The 21,239-nt window shown below is 40.9% G+C and overlaps 1 protein-coding gene across 1 annotated transcript in view; it reads left to right on the forward strand.

Annotated features, from left to right (window-relative positions):
* bahd1 (bromo adjacent homology domain containing 1) overlaps positions 1–21,239 on the forward strand; it is a 71,900-nt gene that overhangs the window by 41,465 nt on the left and 9,196 nt on the right. Inside the window, exons 3-4 of the mRNA XM_043698205.1 lie at positions 4,308–4,699; positions 16,585–16,744. Of these exons, the coding sequence (XP_043554140.1) occupies positions 4,308–4,699; positions 16,585–16,744 (552 nt within the window). The remainder of the gene's footprint in view (positions 1–4,307; positions 4,700–16,584; positions 16,745–21,239) is intronic.

The following is a 21,239-nucleotide window of genomic DNA, read 5'->3' on the forward strand; positions in this document are numbered from 1 at the left end:
GAGCAATTCTCTTCTGACTGTTCCAATGGGACAGGACATATCCAGGGATGGCAAAGGTGGTGTCTGAGATATTGTTAAGTCTGATTCTGAGAGCGTGACTGTGTCAGACTGTTGCTTCACTAGTCTGAGAAAGCTGTCCCAGTTTTGGCAGGGTTGACAGGACTGTATTTGCTGTTGTCGTTTCTGGTGTCTAGGTTGATGTCAGGTGATCTGTCCAGTTTTGTTGAGACTTCATAGCAATTGATACAACGCTATGGCCAGTTAGGCCATTTCAGAGGGCAGTGAGAGTCAACCACATTGCTGTGGGTCTAGAGTCGTATGTTGGCCAGACCAGTTGAGGATGGAAGATTCCTTCCCGAAAGGACATGGTGGCTCAGTGGTTAGCACTGCTGCCTCCCAGCACCAAGGACCCAGTTTCGATTCCAGCCTCGGGTGACTGTCTATCTGTGTGGAGTTTGCACATTCTCCCTGTGTCTGCGTGGGTTTCCTCCCACAATCCAAAGATGTGCAGGTTAGGTGAATTGGCCATACTAAATTGTCCATAGTTTTCAAGGATGTGTAGGTTATGTGCACTAGTCAAGGGTAAATGTAGAGTAATAGGGTAGGGAAATGGTTCTGGGTGGGTTACTCTTCAGAGTGTCGGTGTGGATTTGTTGGGCCAAATATCCTGTTTTCTCACTATAGGGATTCTATTACAGTAGTGAGCCAAATAGCCTGTTCCGATCGACAGTCGGTTTTGTGGTCATCACTAGATTCTTAATTCCGATTTTTAAAAAAAATTGAATTCCAGTTCCATTATCTGCTGTGGTAGGATTCAAACCTGGGTCCACTGAACATTATTGGCTGAGTTTCTGGATTAATAGAAAATACTACAAGGCCATTGCTCTCTGCTTTTTATTTCTGCCTAACTGGGTTAGAGGTCTATATACACCTCAGCAAAGTGCTTTTGTGTTTAGGTTCTTACATATGATCTCATTGGAAGAACTTTTAAGATGTGGATCAAATGTAAATAAGCTTGTGTTGAAGTAATTTCCCTTGGAAAGGAAGTGTGCTGAAGATAATTAGTTATACTGGTGAAATTTATTTGTTGGAAAATTGCTTTAATTTGAAAGTTAACTATATAAATCTGCTAGCATTTTAATATACAATATCAAAAAGTGCCGCATTATCTGAAAACATTTGTGTAACTTTACCTTTTTTAAACTTCTTTTTAAAGTAGCATTTTGCTTTCCAAAAATACATGGATGGGTATATGAATAGGAAGGGTTTGGAGGGATATAGGCCGGGTGCTGGCTGGTGGGACTAGATTGGGTTGGGAATCTGGTCGGCATGGACAGGTTGGACTGAAGGGTCTGTTTCCATGCTGTACATCTCTATGACTCTATATCATCCTTCCTTATCATGCTGTTTGATGCCTTTGTCAATATTGTAACCCCCATTGTTTTGTTTATAACACCTACTGTGACCCTTTGTCCAAGAGGAAGTTGTCTAGTTCAGAGATTCTGTCTGAGAATTTGAGATGTGTGTTCAGATTAATGTAATAGTGTCTTAGCATTCGAAGAATTCCCCTACTTCTTTCTGCTGCCCTGGTCAACAATAATCCCTCAAACTACATTCCAAAAAGAGATGGTTTTATTCATTTATCTTCACTGTATTTGAGACAAGCTTTTTAAAAAAATGGGATGTGTGTCATTGGATATGCCTGCATTTGTTATCTGTCTAATTGCCCTTGAGAAAGTGGTGATGAGCACTGAATTCCTGACATTACAACATTTGAATTGTTTCATTGGCTTTGCAGTGCTTTGCCACTTCCTGAGGTTATGAAACATGGTGTATAAATGCAAGTCTTTGAAACTTCATGTTCCACTGTGTTCTAATGCGGAGCCATTTGGGTTCCTAGAAACTGATTCCCATTGTTAAACTCATTCTGGTGGCACAACAGGATTTCTAAAGGTGGTAATCTCTGGATTAAAACCTGCTATGTGCTACTAAATATAGAAAAGATAATGCAAATGAATGCACGGCTGAAAAAGTGATAGCCTAACCCTTTGGGCTTCATTAAGCCTTGTGCCTAACTTCTTTTCCTTTAGAAATGTGCTCTACCTTTCTTGCTTGATATCCCCTTCCTGTGCTAGTATTATCCTTGTTAGTTTGATTTGCATTCTGGTTAATGCCGCTATGTAATCTCCCGACAATTGGTGGCCAGAACTGAACTTCTGCGGTCTAATTCACACTCAGTGAAAGCATACTTAACGGTGTTATCTATCTGGTATATAGGATCATAAGACCAGGAGTAGGCCATTCAGCACGTAAAATCTACTCTGCCATTCAGTGAGATCACTGATGTCCATTTCAACAACATTTCTCTAATCTGAAAATCTGTTGATCTTACTGCATGATTTGAGTCTATATAACTCTCTGGGGCACAATTTAAAAGATTTTTCACCTCCTGAAGAAATTCCTCACCTCGGAATTCAAAAACCGGATGTTTATTCTGATTCTAGAAGCAACTAATCCACACTTTTTGCAAGGGGATGTATCCTTCCTGCATCTACCCAGTTGAGCTCTGGAAGAAATTTGCACCTTTTGAATGCGATCACTCACTCTTCCTTTGAACCTCCAGAGAATAAAAGTCCAGTCTGTTTAATCTTTCCTTGCAGCATAATTTCTCCACCACAGAAATTAACTTGGTGAACTTTTATTGAATTCCTTCGATGTTAAGTATACTTTTCCAGAGGTGAGGAGTCCAAAACTGCGCATGTTACTTTGGGTGTGGTCTCAACAAGGTTCTGTATAGTTGCAGTCTCGATTAGAGTGGTGCTGGAAAAGCACAGCATGTCAGGCAGCATCCGAGGAGTAGGAAAATTGATGTCTTGGGCAAAAGCCCTCCTCGGATGCTGCCTGACCTGCTGTGCTTTTCCAGCGACATTCTAATCTAGACTCTGATTTCCAGCATCTACAGTACCCACTTCTGCCTAGTCTATATAGTTGCAGTAAACTATCTTTACTCCTAATTCCAATCTTCCTGAAATGAAGGCCAACATGTGGGTATAGCAAACAATTAACTTTGTGACTCACTAAGAAGGACACCCAAGTCCTTTTCAAGTTCAAAACTTCTCTGGCTCACTCTCGCGCCCCTCCCACCCTCCCCCTTTTTAAAAAGGAGTATGTTTTTGTTATTTTGATACCAAAGTAGATACATCTGTATTTCTAGTTAACATTCCATCTACCAAGTTTTGCTCCGTGTGATCCTCCCCAGATCTTCAAGAATCTTTGCTGCATCCTCACCATTCCCCTCACTTCCACCTAGTTTTGTCATCTACAAACTTTCCTTTCATAAGTCCCTGCTGATTCTGTCTGATCCTGTCATTGTTTTCCAAGTATAGTTCTTTTCCACCTTTTATACTGGACTCTGACATTTACTCACTATGGATGTCAGGCTAAGGGTCTAGAATTCCCTGTTTCTGTTTACTTCCTTTTCTAAGTAGATTTACAAGGTAGCTAATGTTAGCTGTAGGAACAGCTCCAGAGACTATGAAATCTTGAAAGATGACCACCATGCAACTTCTTTTTCTAGGCCCACTTCATTAAAGTATTCTGGGATGTTGATTATCGGGCCCAAAAGATTTTTCAGCCTTTAATTCCATCCATTTCCCCTACATGTACCAATTTCCTTTAGTTCCACCATCGCCTTCCAGACCCTGTGTTCTCCAACATGCTTAGGACATCCTTTTTATAAAGACAGATTCAGTATGTGTTCTGCCACCTCTTTGTTCCCCATTATGTATCTTCTCCTGTTCTTGGTATGTGGAATTTCATTGAAATACTTGGAAATCCAATACATTACCATCATCTATTTTGTTACCTCTTGAAGTGATTGTGAAATTGGTCAAGCACGATTTTGCCTCTTGAAATCTGTGTTGTATGTTTGATTTCCTATTTTTTTTCTGATGTCAAGAGGTTTGCATTCTCCCACCAGATATTAATCTTACAGTACAGGGGTTATAAACAGTGTAATACAGTATTAAGTCTTTAGGTAACAATGTTGTCTGTCTGTCTTTTGCAACTAACTTGAGATTACAGGTTGAAAAACGGTATAATTGAGTTCTACTATGAATATAGGGTGTAACAGATAATACTATGAGGGTTGGTATGTAACATTTCTTTAGCAGGCAGCGCTATTGTGAAGATAGAATTAGAAACTTGGGCAAACAGAAGCAGTCATATCATTTGCTGTTGCATAGGTGAAGTAAAGTCGGGTAGGAGAGAATCGGTAGTTAATCCTTTTTGTCCCTTTTCCTTTCCAGATTCGTATAGGTCCGTGAAACCGCCCAGTGTAACCATCCCAGTCACAGGTCATCCAGTATCTCCAGCAAATCCTGTCTCAGGCTGCCCTGTCCCCACAGCCCCTCCTGCTGCTGAACCTGTTCCTCATCTGCAGCGCCCTGGTTTGGACACACCAGCAACATCTCGACCTCAAACCTTGTCTGTGCTGAAACTGAGTAAGGAGTGTCCTCAGAGCTCCAAACCTCCCAATAGCTCTAAATCCAACCTCCGCAGCACAGCCAGTTCGCCAGCTCAGCAAAGTAAAGTGGGTGCAGGACATGTGGAGAGCAAGCAACAGAGAATCAGCAGACGAAGAGCCACGAATGGTTGGCTCCCTGTAGGAGAGCCCTACGACAAACCTGTCTATGTTGTGGTAAGTAAATATTGTACATGTTTTCTCTAATCAAGAAACTTGAATCGCTCTTTTAAAGAAAAAAGTAACCTTAATACTTCAAAATGTCAAATACATCTCCTTACAATAACCATTCATAGTATCTTGAAGAAAAATGTGCAGTGATTATAGTGTCTTTGTCTCAACATACATAAACCTTTTAGTTAGTTACTTCGAAGCTTAATCATTTGTAACATAGGAAATGCAGATGTAATTTATGCCCAGCAATCTTTTGCAAGCAGCTATGTGATAATACTCCATTTACAGTGCAGAATGAGGTCATTTGTCTAATGGTGCCTGTGACAGACAAAAGAGAATTTTGTCCAATGCTGCTTAAATTTTGAGTTTCTGATTCACTCAGTCTTTAAGGCAGAGAGTTCTAGCCTCCCACTACCTTCTGGGTAAAAACATTCCTCTTCAACCCCCCTCAGCATTTTTACAAGATACTGAATTGTTTTAAAACAAAATCCTCTTTGTAAACCTAGGCAGAATCCTGGTAAGTCTCCGCTGCAAACCTTCAGTGTGGCCACTTCCTTTTTATAATGTGGCGATCTGAACTGGAGGCAGTACTCCAGTTGTGGCCTAACCAGAATCTTGTATAAAGTCCCAGTATAGCATGATTGCCCTTGGTATTCTGTGCTCACCAGTTCCAGTTGATCAGCTTTCAGGTGTCATTTGAGGGCTAAATGCTGGTCAGGACATGGAGTTTCCATGCTGCTGTTCAAAATCTAGGCTGATAACTCCAGTGTGGTTCTTGAATTCCTGCATTGTCTGATCTACTGCGTTTCTGATAAGACATAAACTCAGGCTCCAGCTGCGCGCTCAGGAGGATGTGGAAGATTCAGTAGTATTATTTTGAGAGGGAATAGGGGGAGTCTTTTCTACTAACCTGTCCAATATTTATCCCTCCAACAACATCACCTCAAAATAGAAACAAATTAGCACCAGTCAAACATTGTAGTAGAAATCTGGAACTCTTCAAAGAACGTTTTGAGGGTTGGGTGAAACATTTAAGATATTGATTACAATTTTAAAAAAAAACATAGGTGTAAAAGGGTCTCAAGTAGGTAGATCAGCTGATTGAATATTGGAACAGGATTGACAGGTTGAACGATGTCTACCATGATCCAGAGCTTGTTTATCACAATACAGACCTCAAGTAGCATTCAGGAAAAACTGCACTCTCCTGTTGACCTGGAGGGTCTGGTCTAGTGTTCACAGTTGTGGAATGCCATTTGCAGCACTTAGAATGTGTGTAAGTTGAATTTTCTTTGTGTAGGTCTTTGGTTATCCATGCAGTGCACCACACATGACACTTTGTGACCATTTTACCAGTCAGATAATCTATCTGTGTGCTGGTTGACCAAATGAAAACATGAACTACTCCAAGTAGGAGGCCTTGGTCCCAGAAACCCCAGCCGGGTGCCTACCTGCGCGAGCAGCAGGTCACTTCTGATTCCAAATCCCTGTATGGTAAAACTGATGATTAACTGTTGAACTAAAATTCAATCCCAACATAGTGTTGGCTGGCAGCATTTTCCAGGCACCAATGTGTTTAAAAAAAGAAATTGCCTTGCATGTTTTCTTTAAATGTTCCTCCTCTTACCTTAAACCTATGTCTCCTAGTATTTGACATTTCCACCCTGGGGAAAAAGACATTGACTATCCATCCTATCCATGTCTTTCATAGTTATATATTCTTGTATCATGTGGCCACTCAACCTCTGGTGCTGTAGCGAGAACAATCCAAGTTTGTCCAACCTCTCCTTAGAGCTAATATACTCCAATCTTGGCAACATCGTAGTAAACATCTTTTGCACCACTTCCAAAGCCTCCACATTCTTCCTATGGTGTGATGGCCAGAACTGCGCACAATTGTTCAAATGTGGCCCAACTGAAGTCTTCTACAGTTGCAACATGACTTGCCAACTTTTATAATCAGTGTCATGACTAATAAAGGCAAGCCGCTTTTACCACCTGTGCAACACCCTGTCCAGTAGGAGCTCCAGGATCCTGTCTGAAAAGTAGGGTGTCGATTTGAACTGTCTGCCATACCCAAGGCAAATAACCATACAGGGCAGCTCCAGAATGATTGTGTTTGTCCAGGCACACACTGACCTTTTTAATAATGGTATCTGCATGAAGGATACCAGTCAATTTTGGAATATCTGGTGAGCAGTGAGTCACTTCAGGAACTGCATGTATTAAGATGGGATGGAAATTCCACGCAATACATGCCAAAGGAGTGGGAATGGCAATTAATGTGGAGAGTTTGGTAAGATTCAGTGAGTAAACTCACTTGGCCTCACTGCAGAAATCCCTCCAACAAATTCCATGTGACTTGTACTGAGCCAAATAAATCATAAGATTCCACCCTGTGATCCATTTTAAATTTTTTTAATGGTTTGTTTGCCTAGGTTTGGATCTTCCACCTTTTTAATATTTTTTCATAGTTGTATTCAAATCTAAAACTTAAGAACTGATATTTGGTCTTGTTTGGGCATCCAGTCAATTCGGTTATACAATTAGACTTTATCATTTCTTCCATTTCCATTTTGAAAGCAGCTTTGACTATTAATCATGAGGCTAACATTTTCCAAAAGGAATTACTGACACAAAATGAAGTAGCAAAGCTCTTTTCCCAAGGGTAGGAGAGTTCAAAACTAGAGGGCATAATTATAAGGTGAGAGGAGAAAAGCTTAGAAGGGGCTCGAGGGGTAACTTTTACACATAGGATGGTGTATGTATGGAATGAACTGCCAGAGGAAATGGTAGATGCAGGTACAGTTACAGCATTTAAAAGCCATTTGGACAGGTTCCTGAATAGGAAAAGTGTAGAGGGGTATGGGTCAAATGCAGGCAAATGAGACTAGTTTAGGGACACTCGGTCAGCATGGTTAAGTTGGACTGAAGGGTCTGTTTCCATGCTGTATGACTGGGTTTGTTATCGCCATGAAATTGATTTTGAGCTCACTTCATCCAAATGATTTTGGCAACAGCCCTGTTCAATAGGCACATAGTTCAGCTAACTGTACAGTCCCTTTTTGGTATTGTCAGATCAGGTCAGTATAGTACAGGGTGTTCTTTCTTTTAATTACTCTTATCAGGTCGTCCCTAGTGAAAAGAACCCCAGCCTGTTCAGCTTTTCTGGTTTGGTGGTGTCCTGTATAAATATGTTTTAAATGGTGTTTAACTTCCTTTGATTATATTTAGTACTGCAAGTAGCCCCCACCTTCGGCATTTATATCTTTAAATAGCCCTTTTATTGGTGTAAGTAAAGATTTGAGCATCGGAGATTGTAATAAGTCTGCCTATGGATTAATATATTTGTAGGAGACTATTGTAATACTGCGCATAATACTGAACATGAAGTTAAAATATTGTCCAATAATGTTAAATATTGTCACGTGTAGTTTGACCCATTGCATTTCTCAAATGACCAGCAGCCTTCTGCCTGCTGTGTGATGATTTCTGTCACCATCCACAACCTACTCTTTCAGTTCTGGACTCCTATGCAGACCCCCTCTCTGTCTTTATATTAGTTCACCCTTAGCAATCTTGCCTTTAGTTCCTTGGTTCTTAGCTCTGGAATTCCCTGGTTAAATCTTGCTTTAAGACCCACCTTAAGATCTGTCCTAATCTGTGCTTAACTGACTTTTCCTTTAGCCCACCAAGCCAGACATCATGTCTATCCTAACATGAACTTACATCTTTCTCAAATTTCTTTCTTCTGCCCTTTTTGAGCTCCTCTTATTTGTGAGATCTGTCTGTTGTTTTGTACATCAATCTGCTAATCATTCAACATTACTTTCTGGCTCCCATGTTAGTTGATATTTCTAATTGGTTGTTCTCTTCATATGCTTTTCTGCTGTCTTCATTCCTGCTCTGCAGTAAACCCATCCTTCATATACTTTGATCGCCAAACTTCCTTTCACTTCAAATCCTTCAATGGATTGACATTTCCTCAATCAGTGATTTTTATCTTGTTTGCAACTCTAACCCTGTTTAAAACTTCATATTGGGTTCTGCCATATCACACCATAATGAATGACATTCAAAGGATTGTGACAGTGATAAAGCTTTTAATGGTTGACCACACATCCTCCTTGAGTGCTTCTCCTCAATTTTCCTGCTGGGTTGGGTGGTCTTTGCCTGGTTCCATTCCTATCACGTCAGTTATCAACAGACAATTAAACGTAATGGGTTCTCTTCCTGATTCTGGAATCTGCTTCCCCATTCCTTTAGTATGTATTCCCTTGTCCCTCTATTTGTCAATATGATATTGTTGCTCAATTCCATCATCTAAAAACACAACACAAGTTTCCAGTGTATACCGACAACACTTAATTCTTCCTCATCATCTCTCTTGGCCATTTAATTCCACTGATTCATTAAGCACTTTGTCTGACATTAAGTCCTGATGAGACAAAATTTTCTTCAGTTACATATTGCAAAGACCAAAGCAGTTGTCTTTAGTTGATGCCGTAACATCCATTCTGAGGCAATCTACTGCATCCCTCGCCTTTTGTCACTGTCTGAGAATGAAGCAGATTGTTCATAACCTTGCTGTTCTTATTGACACACCAGCATCAAGCAACATGTCCACTCTATCGCCATGAGCACCTACTTTTACATCCATAATATTGCCCATCTCTGCCCCGCATTAGCTTTTTTACTTTAGAATTTCTGACCTAAACTTTGACTTAATAATTGCAACTATTCCGATGCTGCCATTGCCAGTGCTTTTTTAAATTCTTTCATGGGATTTGGCATGTCAGTGGCCAGACCTGCATTTACTGCCCATTCTAAACTATTCTTGAGGTGGTGAGCTGCTTTTTTTCAACTATCGCAGCACATCTACGGTGCAGATTCCAGGATTTTGATCTAGCTGTGGTGAAGGAACAGCAACATTCTCTTCCTTGGTGCTAGGACTCATCAGTTTGGAAGGTGCTGTTGAAGGAGCCTGGATTGAGTTATTGGAGTATGTCTTGTAGATGGTACACACTGTAACTGTGTGCCAGTGGTAGCGGAAGTGAATGTTGAAGGTGTTGATGAAAAGGTCTGCTTTGTCTTGAATAGTGTTGAGGTTCTTGTGTGATTTTTGGAGCTGATGTTATGGATAGTATTCCATCAGACTCATAACTTCCGCCTTTTAAATGGTGGACAGCCTTTGGGGAGACTGGAAGTGAGTTACTCACTGCAGAATTCCAGACACTGAACTTTTTTAGGTGCAGAACCTGAATTCTTCCAAATTCTATTGATACTGTGATCACCTGTCGCTGACCTGTATTGGTTTTGGGTCCCTCAAGACCTCAGTTTTAAAGTTGTTATCCACATGTTCAAATCTCATTATAACTTCAGCCCTCCCTATATCTGGAGCTTCCTGTAGCCCTGTAATCCTAAAATCTTTGCACTCAGCAAATTCTAGTCCCAAGAGCGATTCTGACTTTATAGCTGCCCAGAGTGCGGCAATAATCTCCAGCTCTCTTGGACGTAAATTTTGGAATTCTCTCACCTCTATCCGTTTTTACTTTTTTGAGATACTTTATCAAACTTAACTGTTTGGGCAAATCATCCTGTGCTAATATTTCTATATTTTGAGTTTCAAATTTTGCTTGTTAACTGTCTTGGAAAACTTGGTAACATATTATCAGAATCAATTCAATCCATACCACTGACCAAAATATCAGATTTGTTGGCCAGCAAGAATACCTATAGTAAATAACAAGCTTGCATTTCTGTAGTACCTTTCATGATGTTAGGAGATCATAGAGTGCTTTATGGAGAAAGTGAGGTCTGCAGATGCTGGAGATCAGAGCTGAAAATGTGTTGCTGGAAAAGCGCAGCAGGTCAGGCAGCATCCAAAGAACAGGAGAATCGACGTTTCGGGCATAAGCCCTTCATCAGGAATGAGGAAAAGGCGGAAGATGAGGCGCTCTTCCTCCAACCGTCGTGTTGTTGTGGTCTGGCGGTGGAGGAGTCCACAGACCTGCATATCCTTGGTGGAGTGGGAGGGGGAGTTGAAGTGTTGAGCCACAGGGTGGTTGCGTTGGTTGGTCCGGGTGTCCCAGAGGTGTTCTCTGAAGCGCTTTGCAAGTAGGCGGCCTGTCTCCCCAATATAGAGGAGGCCACATTGGGTGCAGCGGCTGCAATAGATAATGTGTGTGGAGGTGCAAGTGAATTTCTGGCGGATATGGAAGTTTCCTTTGGGGCCTTGGAGGAAGGTGAGGGGGGAGGTGTGGGCGCAAGTCTTACACCTCCTGCGGTTGCAGGGGAAGGTGCCGGGAGTGGAGGTTGGGTTGGTGGGGGGTGTGGATCTGACGAGGGAGTCACGGAGGGAATGGTCTTTATAGCTTTATAGAGTGCTTTATAGCTATGAAATACTTTGAAAGTGTAGTTACTTGGAGCTGTTGAGGTAGGTGACTAAAATCTTGGCCTGAGTGATAACCTTTCAAAGCCATCTTAGAAGTGAGGTGGAGAGTCAAGTTTGGAACTTCAAATCTGGATGGCTGAAAAGGGAGTAGGGGATGAGCAAGTGTCGTGATATTGAGAGATGCAGGTGTCTTGAAGGGTCAAATGGCAAGACAAAGTTAGATTTTGGAGCTAGAAGTTGTGTGCGTGAACCTGTGGAAAAGTTTCAACATGAGGGTGAGAATTTAAAAATTTGGTGTTCTAGATTAGCTGTTCATGAGGCTGAAGTACAGTGATCATCTCTGTCATGGGGGAACACAACTTCGTATAGATTAGGATATGTAAAGCAGAGTTTCAGATGATCTTCAGTTTACACAGTGAAAGTAAAAAGCCAGCAAGGCAAATGTTGAAGTAATCTTGATTGGAGTTAAGAAAATCATGAATCAGTTGAGACAGCAGATTGGCTAGATCAGGATCAGAGGGGCTGTGCTCCAGAATTGGAGATATATGGTCTTTGTATTGTTGACCTTGCGAAATTCGGAGCTTGGTTCTTGGTTAAATAGATTAAAAGAGTTTGTAAACAGACTTGTGTACCATAAGATGGTGGCTAGAAAGGAATGGAATTTATTGGTAAAGGTTTCAGAAGAATTAAAAAGTTACTTGCAAGCTGTTAGTATACCAACTTCAGTAAACTCTGCAGTCATGAAATATATACCAGGTTTATTTTCAAGTTCTATATTGTGAGTTAAAACTCTGGATTTTGTACCCATTTGAAGAAAGATTTCACCCAAAAAAACAACAGCCTACTAGGTTTTACACCATCTTGACTTAACTAAGTATTGTCCTTTCTTCATAGCCATTAGGTCATAGTGCCTGGAACACTCTCTTCACACAATCATGGGACTCTGTTGTTGCTAGGACTGTAATAGTTGAAGAAAGTGACCTATCATCTTTGGTCACCAAGATTGGCTAATAACTGTAGCCTTGTCAGCAAAATCCATGTTCTGCAAACAGTGATTTGTTTAAACATTAAAAAAGCAGCCAGTTTCATTTGTTGTATTTGAATGACTAGAGGTGCAAAATCATTTGGGATTGGATTTCAATTGGAATGAGGGAAAGAGAAGGCAAGAAGTGAAATTGTCATGCACAGATATGAATATATTCCAATCTAAGAGGTAATATCCAGTTTAACTTTTAATGAGAGCCTCTCTGGATTTGACACTTATTACCCAAGTGGCTAAAAATTGCTGAAGTTTGAAAAATGCTTTGCAGACTGTAGCCATTAAGTATAGTACGATATTTGCTCTTCACCACCCATGTTGCATTAAAAACGATAAAGGGGCCGGAAAGCTTGAGATGAGCATCCCAGTGATGCCTTCAGGTTAAAGTTTTAACCTTGATTATAGCTGCCACTCCTTTACAAACTATGAATTTAAATATTAATAAATATGTAGCTATTAGCTAGGTGTATCTGTGCATGTCTGTTTTGTTCTAACTGGTATGTGTCATATACTACATATGGAACTATTGATGATAATTACAGTCTATATCTTTCAACAGGCTCTAAATTAATGCTTGTAGATTTTCTTCCTTGGAATGACATAAAATGCCGTGTGCTGTGAGTGGTCAAATCTGAATATTCCTGCATGTTGATAAGAGCTAACAAAAAATTGCCTCCAAGCTCCTCAGGAATCTGATTTATTTTGACAAAGATGATTCTCAGCATGTTCTCATTGCCCATCTCTCTCGTTCCTGAAGTGATGATAGTGTGCTGTTGCTGTCAACTACTGGAATGTAGAGATTTGGTACAACTGGGAGGTTTGCTGGTTCATTTCAGATTTACTCTTAAATACTGTCAGTCACATTGTAGAATTGGAGTCACGAATAGGTCAGGCAGCACAAGGGTGTTGTGTTTCCCTCCCTAAAAGATGTTAATTAACCAAACTTAATCCAAATTGCATCAAGCATTCATGATGTGAACATGCTGGAAAAACTCAGCCAGGCAGCATTTGTGGAGACAGATATAGTTAACCTTGTAGATCAGGTTTCCATCATTTGCAACATATTGTTTTCATATTATGAGGCAAGACTTTTGGATTACTCATTGAGTAACAACCAAAAATGACTGCATCCTCCTTGTGTTTAAGATTCTTCAGTATCATTGCAGAATAACTTCCTTCCACCTTATTGTTACGTTAGGGTTTTAAGTGTAGTCGCAATGGTAATGGAGGAAATGCAACAGCAAATTTGTATGCAGCAAGCTCCTGCAGATAGTTATGTCATGATTAGAACAATTAATCTGTTCTGTTGGTGTTTGTTGATGGCACAATAATGACCAAGATACCCGGAGAATGCCCTAATCTGTGAATAGTGGCATGAGCTCTACTTGTTGCCCAACAAAAAGACAAGACCATGCTTTAAAATCAACAAGGAATGTATCATAGATCATAGAATCCCTACTGTGTGGAAACAGGCCAAAAGGCCCAACAAATCCACACCGACCCTCCAAAGAGTCACCCACCCAGACCCATTCCACTACCCTTTTACTTTACGTTTACCCCTGACTAATGCAACTAACCTACACATCCCTGAACACTGTGGGCAATTTAGCATAGCCAGTTCACCTAACTAGCACACTTTGGACTGTGGGAGGAAACTGGAGCACCTAGAGGAAATCCAAGCAGACAGGGAGAATGTGCAAATTCCACAAATCGCCTGAGGCAGGAATCGAACCCGGGTCCCTGGCACTGTGAGGCAGCAGTGCTAACCATTGTGCCATCACTGTGACACTCCTTCATAATACTTTTGGACTGTTGGCTTTGGTTATTGGTGGTTCAGTTCTTGAAGCAGAGTTGCCAGTTGAGTCAGACTAGAGTCAAACAATATGCTTGTCACAGATTTTTAGATCTGATCGGGGTGGGGTTGTGTTTGGCCTTAAAACCCTCCAGGAGAGAAAAATGAAGCGGAACTCCAGATTACTCATCCTAGTAATCTGTACTATACCTACCTGATTTGTATCACATCAAGACAGTCACTCGCACTGTAAATAGGGATCTGAGAAAAACTAGCCAGAGTGTGATGAAAATATGGAACTCCATACATGAAGTAGATGGGATGAATAACAGAAATGTTTGAAGAGTGGCATGGAAAAGAGACATGTGCGAGGCAGAGCCGCCAGCATGGGCTTGTTTAGCTGAATAGCCTGTTTTGTGTTATGTCATAAAGCATGTGGATGCTGGGTGAAGAGAAGATTGCATTCTACTTCCATAGCCTGATAGGTGGTCAAATAATGTCACCACATGAAGAATAGCCCATTTTCCTGGAGAGGAGTAACAGTATATAAGGAAACAGTGTTGTGGCTTCAGAGCTGAGGCCAAGTGTTAGAAATGCTGAAAATATCATCTGACCGTCCTGCATAAACAGGGCCTTCAAAACTTGTCTATTGCAATAAAAATATTGGGACTAACAGGTACAGCAGGTGTTTTTCTTTAAAAAAAAAAAATTCCTTTTGGTGGTATGTACAAATCATAATGTCTGTCGTTCTTCAAAGTTGAAAAATAAACCTAAAGTGGGATTGCTAAATGGATATATGCTGGAAATTTGGATGCAGTCCAAAATCAGAGCAATTCTGGCTGTTGTCTTCAAATTGGTGCCAATTCTTTTATGCCTACCTATACATATAATTCCATTCAGAATTTTAGACTACTCCCTTCTACCTCTCTAGTAAATCATATTCTGCAGCCAATTTTTCAATTTAACTATTTTTCAGTTCAAATAGTCACTTGACAGCACTATTCTTGAACATTACTGAAAAGAGAGATATGTTGCGAGAGGTTTTTTTTTTAAGTTCTTTCTCCCTGTTTGCAGCCAAACCAGACAGAAGGCAATGTGTTGTAGGTAATATTGAGATTGTAGTTGACTCCAGTTTTTTAATTAGTGCTTACATTGTACTTTCTTCTTGACTGAGCCTCAAAGCGAAATGCAAGTGAAACTTAGTCTGTAAACCCATGTCTGCGTTGTTGTCTGAAAGTGAAGTTATAGCTGTTTACTCCATTCCATCTGGAAATTTTTATATATATAGTAAGCCTCTTCTGCTGACTGACTTAATGCTTCTGTCCAGTATGGTATTGACTCATGGCCCACCAAGCACAAATTGAGTTTAGAGTATGTTGCATTAACTTCTCTCAACCAGACTGCTGGTACTGAACTTTAGCAGCAAGGTGCACTTTCAATTAAAACAGTGACTTAAGCTGCAAGGATTTTTAGGACCCTGCTACCATGTTCCTAAATTGTAACAAGTCCTACTTACCCACTTTAGTCATTTGTCTAAGTGGGCTCACGTCTGGCAATCACTGTCTTCATGATCAAATGTTTGCCTTTAGCCTTCGAGTGCATTCTCTCCCTCACTGTTCCCTCTCTGTCCCCCCCCCCCCCCCCCCATGCACCCTCTGTCATACTCTCTGATCCTAAAAGTTTAATTGCTGAGCTATCAACATTGTGATATATTCTACATGTGTTATGGTTGTCAGCTTGTGTTCCATCAGAAGAGGAACTATTACGCAGCATTTTACTGGTATTAGTTCAGACTCCAATAATGGGCAGCACTGTGGTTCAGTGGTTAGCACTGCAGCCTCACAGCGACGGGGACCTGGGTTCAGTTCCAGCCTCGGGTGACTGTCTGTGTGGAGTTTGCACATTCTCCCAGTGTCTGCGTGGATTTCCTCTGGGTGCTCTGGTTTCCTCCCACCGTCCAAAGACGTGCAGGATAGATATATTGGCCATGCTAAATTGCCCAGAGTGTTCAGGGATGTGTAGATTAGGTGCATTAGTCAGAAGTAAATATGGGGTAGGGGAATAGGTCTGGGTGGGTAACTCTTTGGAGGGTCGGTGTGTACTAGTTGGGCTGAAGAGCCTGTTTTCCACATTGTAGGGTTCTATGATATAATATTTTGGAGTGCGTATGGAAGGAAGACATTGTGAAACTACATGCATTTCTATACAACATTTCATAACCTCAGAATGGCCCAGAGCACTTCAAAATCAATAAACGTTTGAGTGTAGTAACATTTGGTAGTAATATTTGAAAACAAATTTGCCCATGTACAGAGCAAGATCCTACAGATGGTGTAATATGATCAGATTTATTTTGATGAATGTGATTTTAAATATTAGTTAGGGGATGAGAGAATTATGTCCTTTTGAATTAAGTCATGGGAGTTTTTTATGTATTGAAGATGACATATAGGACCTCATTCTAACGTTGCATTTGAAATGTAGCATATCTGGCATTACAGTGCTCTCTCAGCATAAGTGAAACAGCCACCCTAAATTTTGTGTTCAAGATTCTGAAGTGGAATTTAAAATACATCTGATTCTGAGGAGGGAGGCTTGAAGGATTCAGTTGGCTATGTTCATATTTTTTTAACATTTCTTCTCCAATCCATTTTCCTTTTCAGGGAGAAGTGGAGCTCCTGATTCGTAAGTGCTATCCTGCAGTTGAAAGGGATGGTGAAGTGATCAAGGTTCGGGACACTGTTTTATTGAAGTCAGGACCCAGAAAGAAGTCCATTCCTTATGTTGCCAAGGTTTCTGCGCTCTGGGAGGACCCTGCATCAGGTTAGCCAGTTGATTCAATGAAATGCAAAGCAAGACCTGCAAGGAATACATAGTGCTGCTTTTAGGACTTTGGAATTCACACAGCACATAGCTATTCCAGATGTTAGCTAAATAGATTTGTTTCTAATATCCTGTCTAGTCTGCTAGTCCTAGTATGGGAGAGATCCTGTCTGTAATTGGTGCTGGGGTGGGGGAACGCAAAGGAGAGACAAACTATAAAACTGTTTGGCATTGGGATGGTGGCTGGAAGGTAAGAGTTCCAGCATGCACTCAGGCTAACACTGCATTTAAAAGAAAATAAAAGCATTGCTAAGCAAAAATTTATTTGTATGTGTATTTTCTCCCTGTAAAAATAATGAGCAGGTATTCTGACCAAAGTGCTCTCCCCTTGGCCCAACTTCCCCTTCTATTTTTTTTCCTTTTCTTTTATATCCAGAAATTCTCTCTCAACTGGAAGGTTTATTTCCCCATCACCAAATCACCTGTGGTAATTTTTTTAATCTACGAACCGGCAACATTTTATCACGCATGTTTCCAATTGTATAAATTTCATGAAAAGCCCATTAAACTTCCCCAGTCCATTTAATTCCCTTTTTACTTAGAACTAATGGACTTGGACTGGAAATGGATCTGTGCTGAGAAGTCCTTAAATTGGTATCTCTGAATTTTGTATTTTATGAAGGGCCGTGCCTGTGGGAATCTACTGGTGTGTGGTCTGCTATGTAGGGGTGGAGTGTTCCTTTATTACAGTGGGATTGTGGTCTGATAACCCATTTGCTTTCCAGGTTTTCCTGACTTCTCTCCCCCCCCCCCCCCCCCCCCCCCCAAAGGAAACCTATGCTATTGTAAAATAACGTGTTGTGGAGGGGGTTGTAAAATAACATGGTGATGGGGGTTGTTCCGTGGTGGGTGGATGGGGGTGAGGAGGGAGGTGATTGTCATCTTTAGGTATCAGTTTGGCATTTCCATCTGCAAGATATTGCTTCAGTATCTGGCCTAGAGGCCAGTAAGAGTCGGCCTCTGCTTTTATAGCCAACAGTTTTGGTTTTTGCAAACCTAAGACATGGCCTTTTGTATTGCTTATGAGGGGACAGTTGAGAACTTTCCATAATTGATGTTTCTCCAATACTTCAGTCAGTTAATGGTGGCTTGGGGGCTGTGAAGTGACGTTTATTGCTTGGGAGGGTTATTGTACTTGTAATAAGATGTCAGGCGAGTTGTGTGAAGCAGATGGCCTGTGGAGTATCACAGTGATTGATGATAATCTGGTTTGAGCATTAAGGAGAGCATGAAGGAAATGACACCTCTGCCTCCACGTCCTATTTCTCCCCCCTTTTGTTTGAGTGCTGTCAGTGTCAAGCATGTTGTGGAGCTTTTGGTTCCTGCATGATAAACCACATTTATCAGCAAATTTGTTGTCTCTCCTCCATATTCTTTTAAGTCCATCCCCTCCCTTACACCTTGTGCCCTCATAAGCCTTCAACATCTAGTTCTTTTTATTTTGCCAACACCTGAAAGCTAGAGATGGGAATACAGTTTCAGCTCTGCTTTGAATCTGATTCCAGAAACCTGGCATTATGAGCCTACTCCCAACGTGTGCATGACTGAAATCCAGATTCCGGTTTCTCATCGGTCGTCTGGAGATATGCACTAATGAAATGCAGGTTGACCAGATTCCAGGACTTTAGTTATGTGTCAGTTTAAAGGTGGTGTGTTGAACTGTTATCATAAAATGATATGACTCAGAAGGCCTACTGTGCCTGTCCCAGCACTTTGAAATAGCTATTCAGTCTGTTCTACTCCCCTACTCTTTACTGTAGATCTGCAAATGTTTCCTTTTTGCTTCACATGTATACCAAACCTTTCCTGAAGGTTTGTAACGTGTCTGCTTCTACTAACCTTTCAAGCAGTGCATTCCAGGTTGTAACAGCTCGTTATTTTTTTTTTAAATTCTCATCTCTCTGGATTTTAATGTGCTGAGGTTAGTTCAGTTCCCTTGAGCCACAAACAGCAAAGAAATCTGCAGTTGCTTAGTCGTAAATATTTGACACATCTGGCCCCTATGATGTTAAGTGGTACTCTCTGCTGTTCAATTGGTAATGTTAAGTATTCATTATAAAGGACCTTATAAATCACTCAGATCTTTGTCAGGATCCAGTAGATGGAAAAGCCGACGGACCCAGCCCGAGGTGGAGTTGTATAGAGTTTACAGCACAAGAACAAACCATTCAATTGACTGGTGTATGCAACACATGAGTATTCTAATCCATTTAAATTAGTACATATTCTTGTGTTCCTTTCCTCCTTGTGCTTGTGTAGCTACAGCATCTAGCTATTCACTTCAGTTATTCCATGTGGTAGCAAAGTAAACATTTTGATCTTTCCTTGGTGAAAGATGTTTCCCCTGAATTCTTCATTGGATTTATTATCATCATTAATTGTAGTATGTAGTTTTCTCCCTACTGATGGAAAGTCTTCTCTGTCAGTACTATCAAACACCTTTTATTATTTTAAAGACTTCTGTGACTTTCAACCTTTTGGGGACCCAGTAGTTTTCTGATGGTCGGTCTCTCACCATCTCTCCTCTTCCACCTCCCCAAAGTTACCTTCACTTGTAAATCTAAACAAAATGAACTGCTTTGATGCAGCTGGCCACTCCCTTTTTTTCAGTGCTGCTTCAAATGGATTTGCTACCTCCTGTTCTGACATGTGGAATTTGTTTGGTTAGCTCTGTGGTAGTCAGAAATGAGATCCCATATTCTTAATTGGCTTAGTGTGGCAGCAGGTGAGCTTTGACCTCTGCTGTCAACAAGTTTGTCAGTCAGAGGATGCTGGGGATTTGCCTCCAAGTCTGACCTTAACCCTAACCCACCACCACCACCACCTGATGTGTCATGCTGCTGTTATCATCGGTAGGAGCAGTGACTGCCTAACCATCTCTCTATCTTCATTCTCCCCACATGCTGTCCATCTCTTTCCTTTTCTCTTTCTCCTCCCCAATTGCTATCAAAAGCTCAAGGTTTTTGTTCTTATGGGTTTCTTGGTAAGCTTGTTTATAATAAGTACTTAAGCATTTAAAAATCCATTGTATAAATACATGGAAAGGAGAAAGTTGCATGCTTCTGGGCAAAGAACAAATGGGAATGGGATTAGTTAACTTCAGGTGCAGTGGACTGATTAGTCTTCTGTGCTTTGACTTCTGTTTCGTTGGCAAGTACCTGGATGATAAATATAAAGCCCTTTGATGTGCAGGCTAAATGCAGATCAATCTAACCCCCTGGGTGAAATCTTGTCCATTTCTATTGCTGTACCTTGTTTGTGCAGAGGGTTAAGTACCCCACCCATGTATTTTCAGATTGAACCAACAGGGACAATTTTCCATTACAAAACTTAAATATGTTGATTGAGGCCCTTTTGCTTTTTGTTGCTGAGCTATCTGGAATTGTAACTTGTGCCTAGTGAAAGAGCAAGTGATTTAATGCACCCTACCACCTAAGCACAGGTCTCAGGCATCAAATGCTAATTTTCCTTGTCTGGTTTGGTTGAACATTAGTATTGTCAGCTCCTAATATGCAGGTCTCATTCTATTGAGTGAACTTGCTGCTAGGAAAATCTAATTCACTGCACTGCCATCTGTGGCTCTGTGAATAGCATTCTTACCTCTGAGTCAGAAGGTCATGGGTTCAAGTTTCACTCTAGAGACTGCAGCACCTAATGCATGCTAAAAATCCCTATGCCAGTATAGAGAGACAATGCTGTGCTGTGAAATGGTCAAACAGACAAATCATGTTTAACCAACTTGAGTTTTTAGTAGAATAACAAAGGGTTGATGAGGGTAATGTAGTTGATGTGCTCGCTTAGCTAAAGTGCCATGCAATAGGATTGCTCACAAAGTTGAAACTCTTGTAATAAAGGGGAGAGTGATGGCATGGATGCAAAATAAATCCTAAAATTACACGGTAGGTCAGGCATCATTTCTAGAGAGAACCTAAAAACTTAACTGTTTAAGGTAACTTTTTGGATGCTAAGTTAGCTTGGTGGCAGGATGCAGTTGTGCGTAATTGTTTTTTGTGCAGGAAGAAGGTACCCCAGAGGTCAGTACTATACCCACTACTTTTGTTGATACACATTAATGAATTAAACTTATGTACACAATACAGTTTCAACATCTACACATGACACAATTTGCAATTAGTTTGAACTGTGAAGAGGGTAGTGATACACTTCGCGAAGGCAGAAAGGTTGGTTTATTGGAAAGACAAATTACAGGTGGAATTTAATCCACGTAAGCGTGTCAGGATATATTTTGTAGATGAGTTGTGTTTTTTGTATGCGTGTGCATATACACGTGCACCCTGAAAGGGCTCAGACCATATTGTGTAGTATATATAACTGTTCTTTATCTCCATTCTGCCTCCCTGTTCTCTTGCACTCCCATGTTATGAAGGTGAAGAGCAGGCGTGGAAGTGATTAGAAACAAACACTGAGCAGGAGT

Source organism: Chiloscyllium plagiosum, chromosome 10 (assembly GCF_004010195.1).
Source record: "Chiloscyllium plagiosum isolate BGI_BamShark_2017 chromosome 10, ASM401019v2, whole genome shotgun sequence".
Taxonomy (NCBI): domain Eukaryota; kingdom Metazoa; phylum Chordata; class Chondrichthyes; order Orectolobiformes; family Hemiscylliidae; genus Chiloscyllium; species Chiloscyllium plagiosum.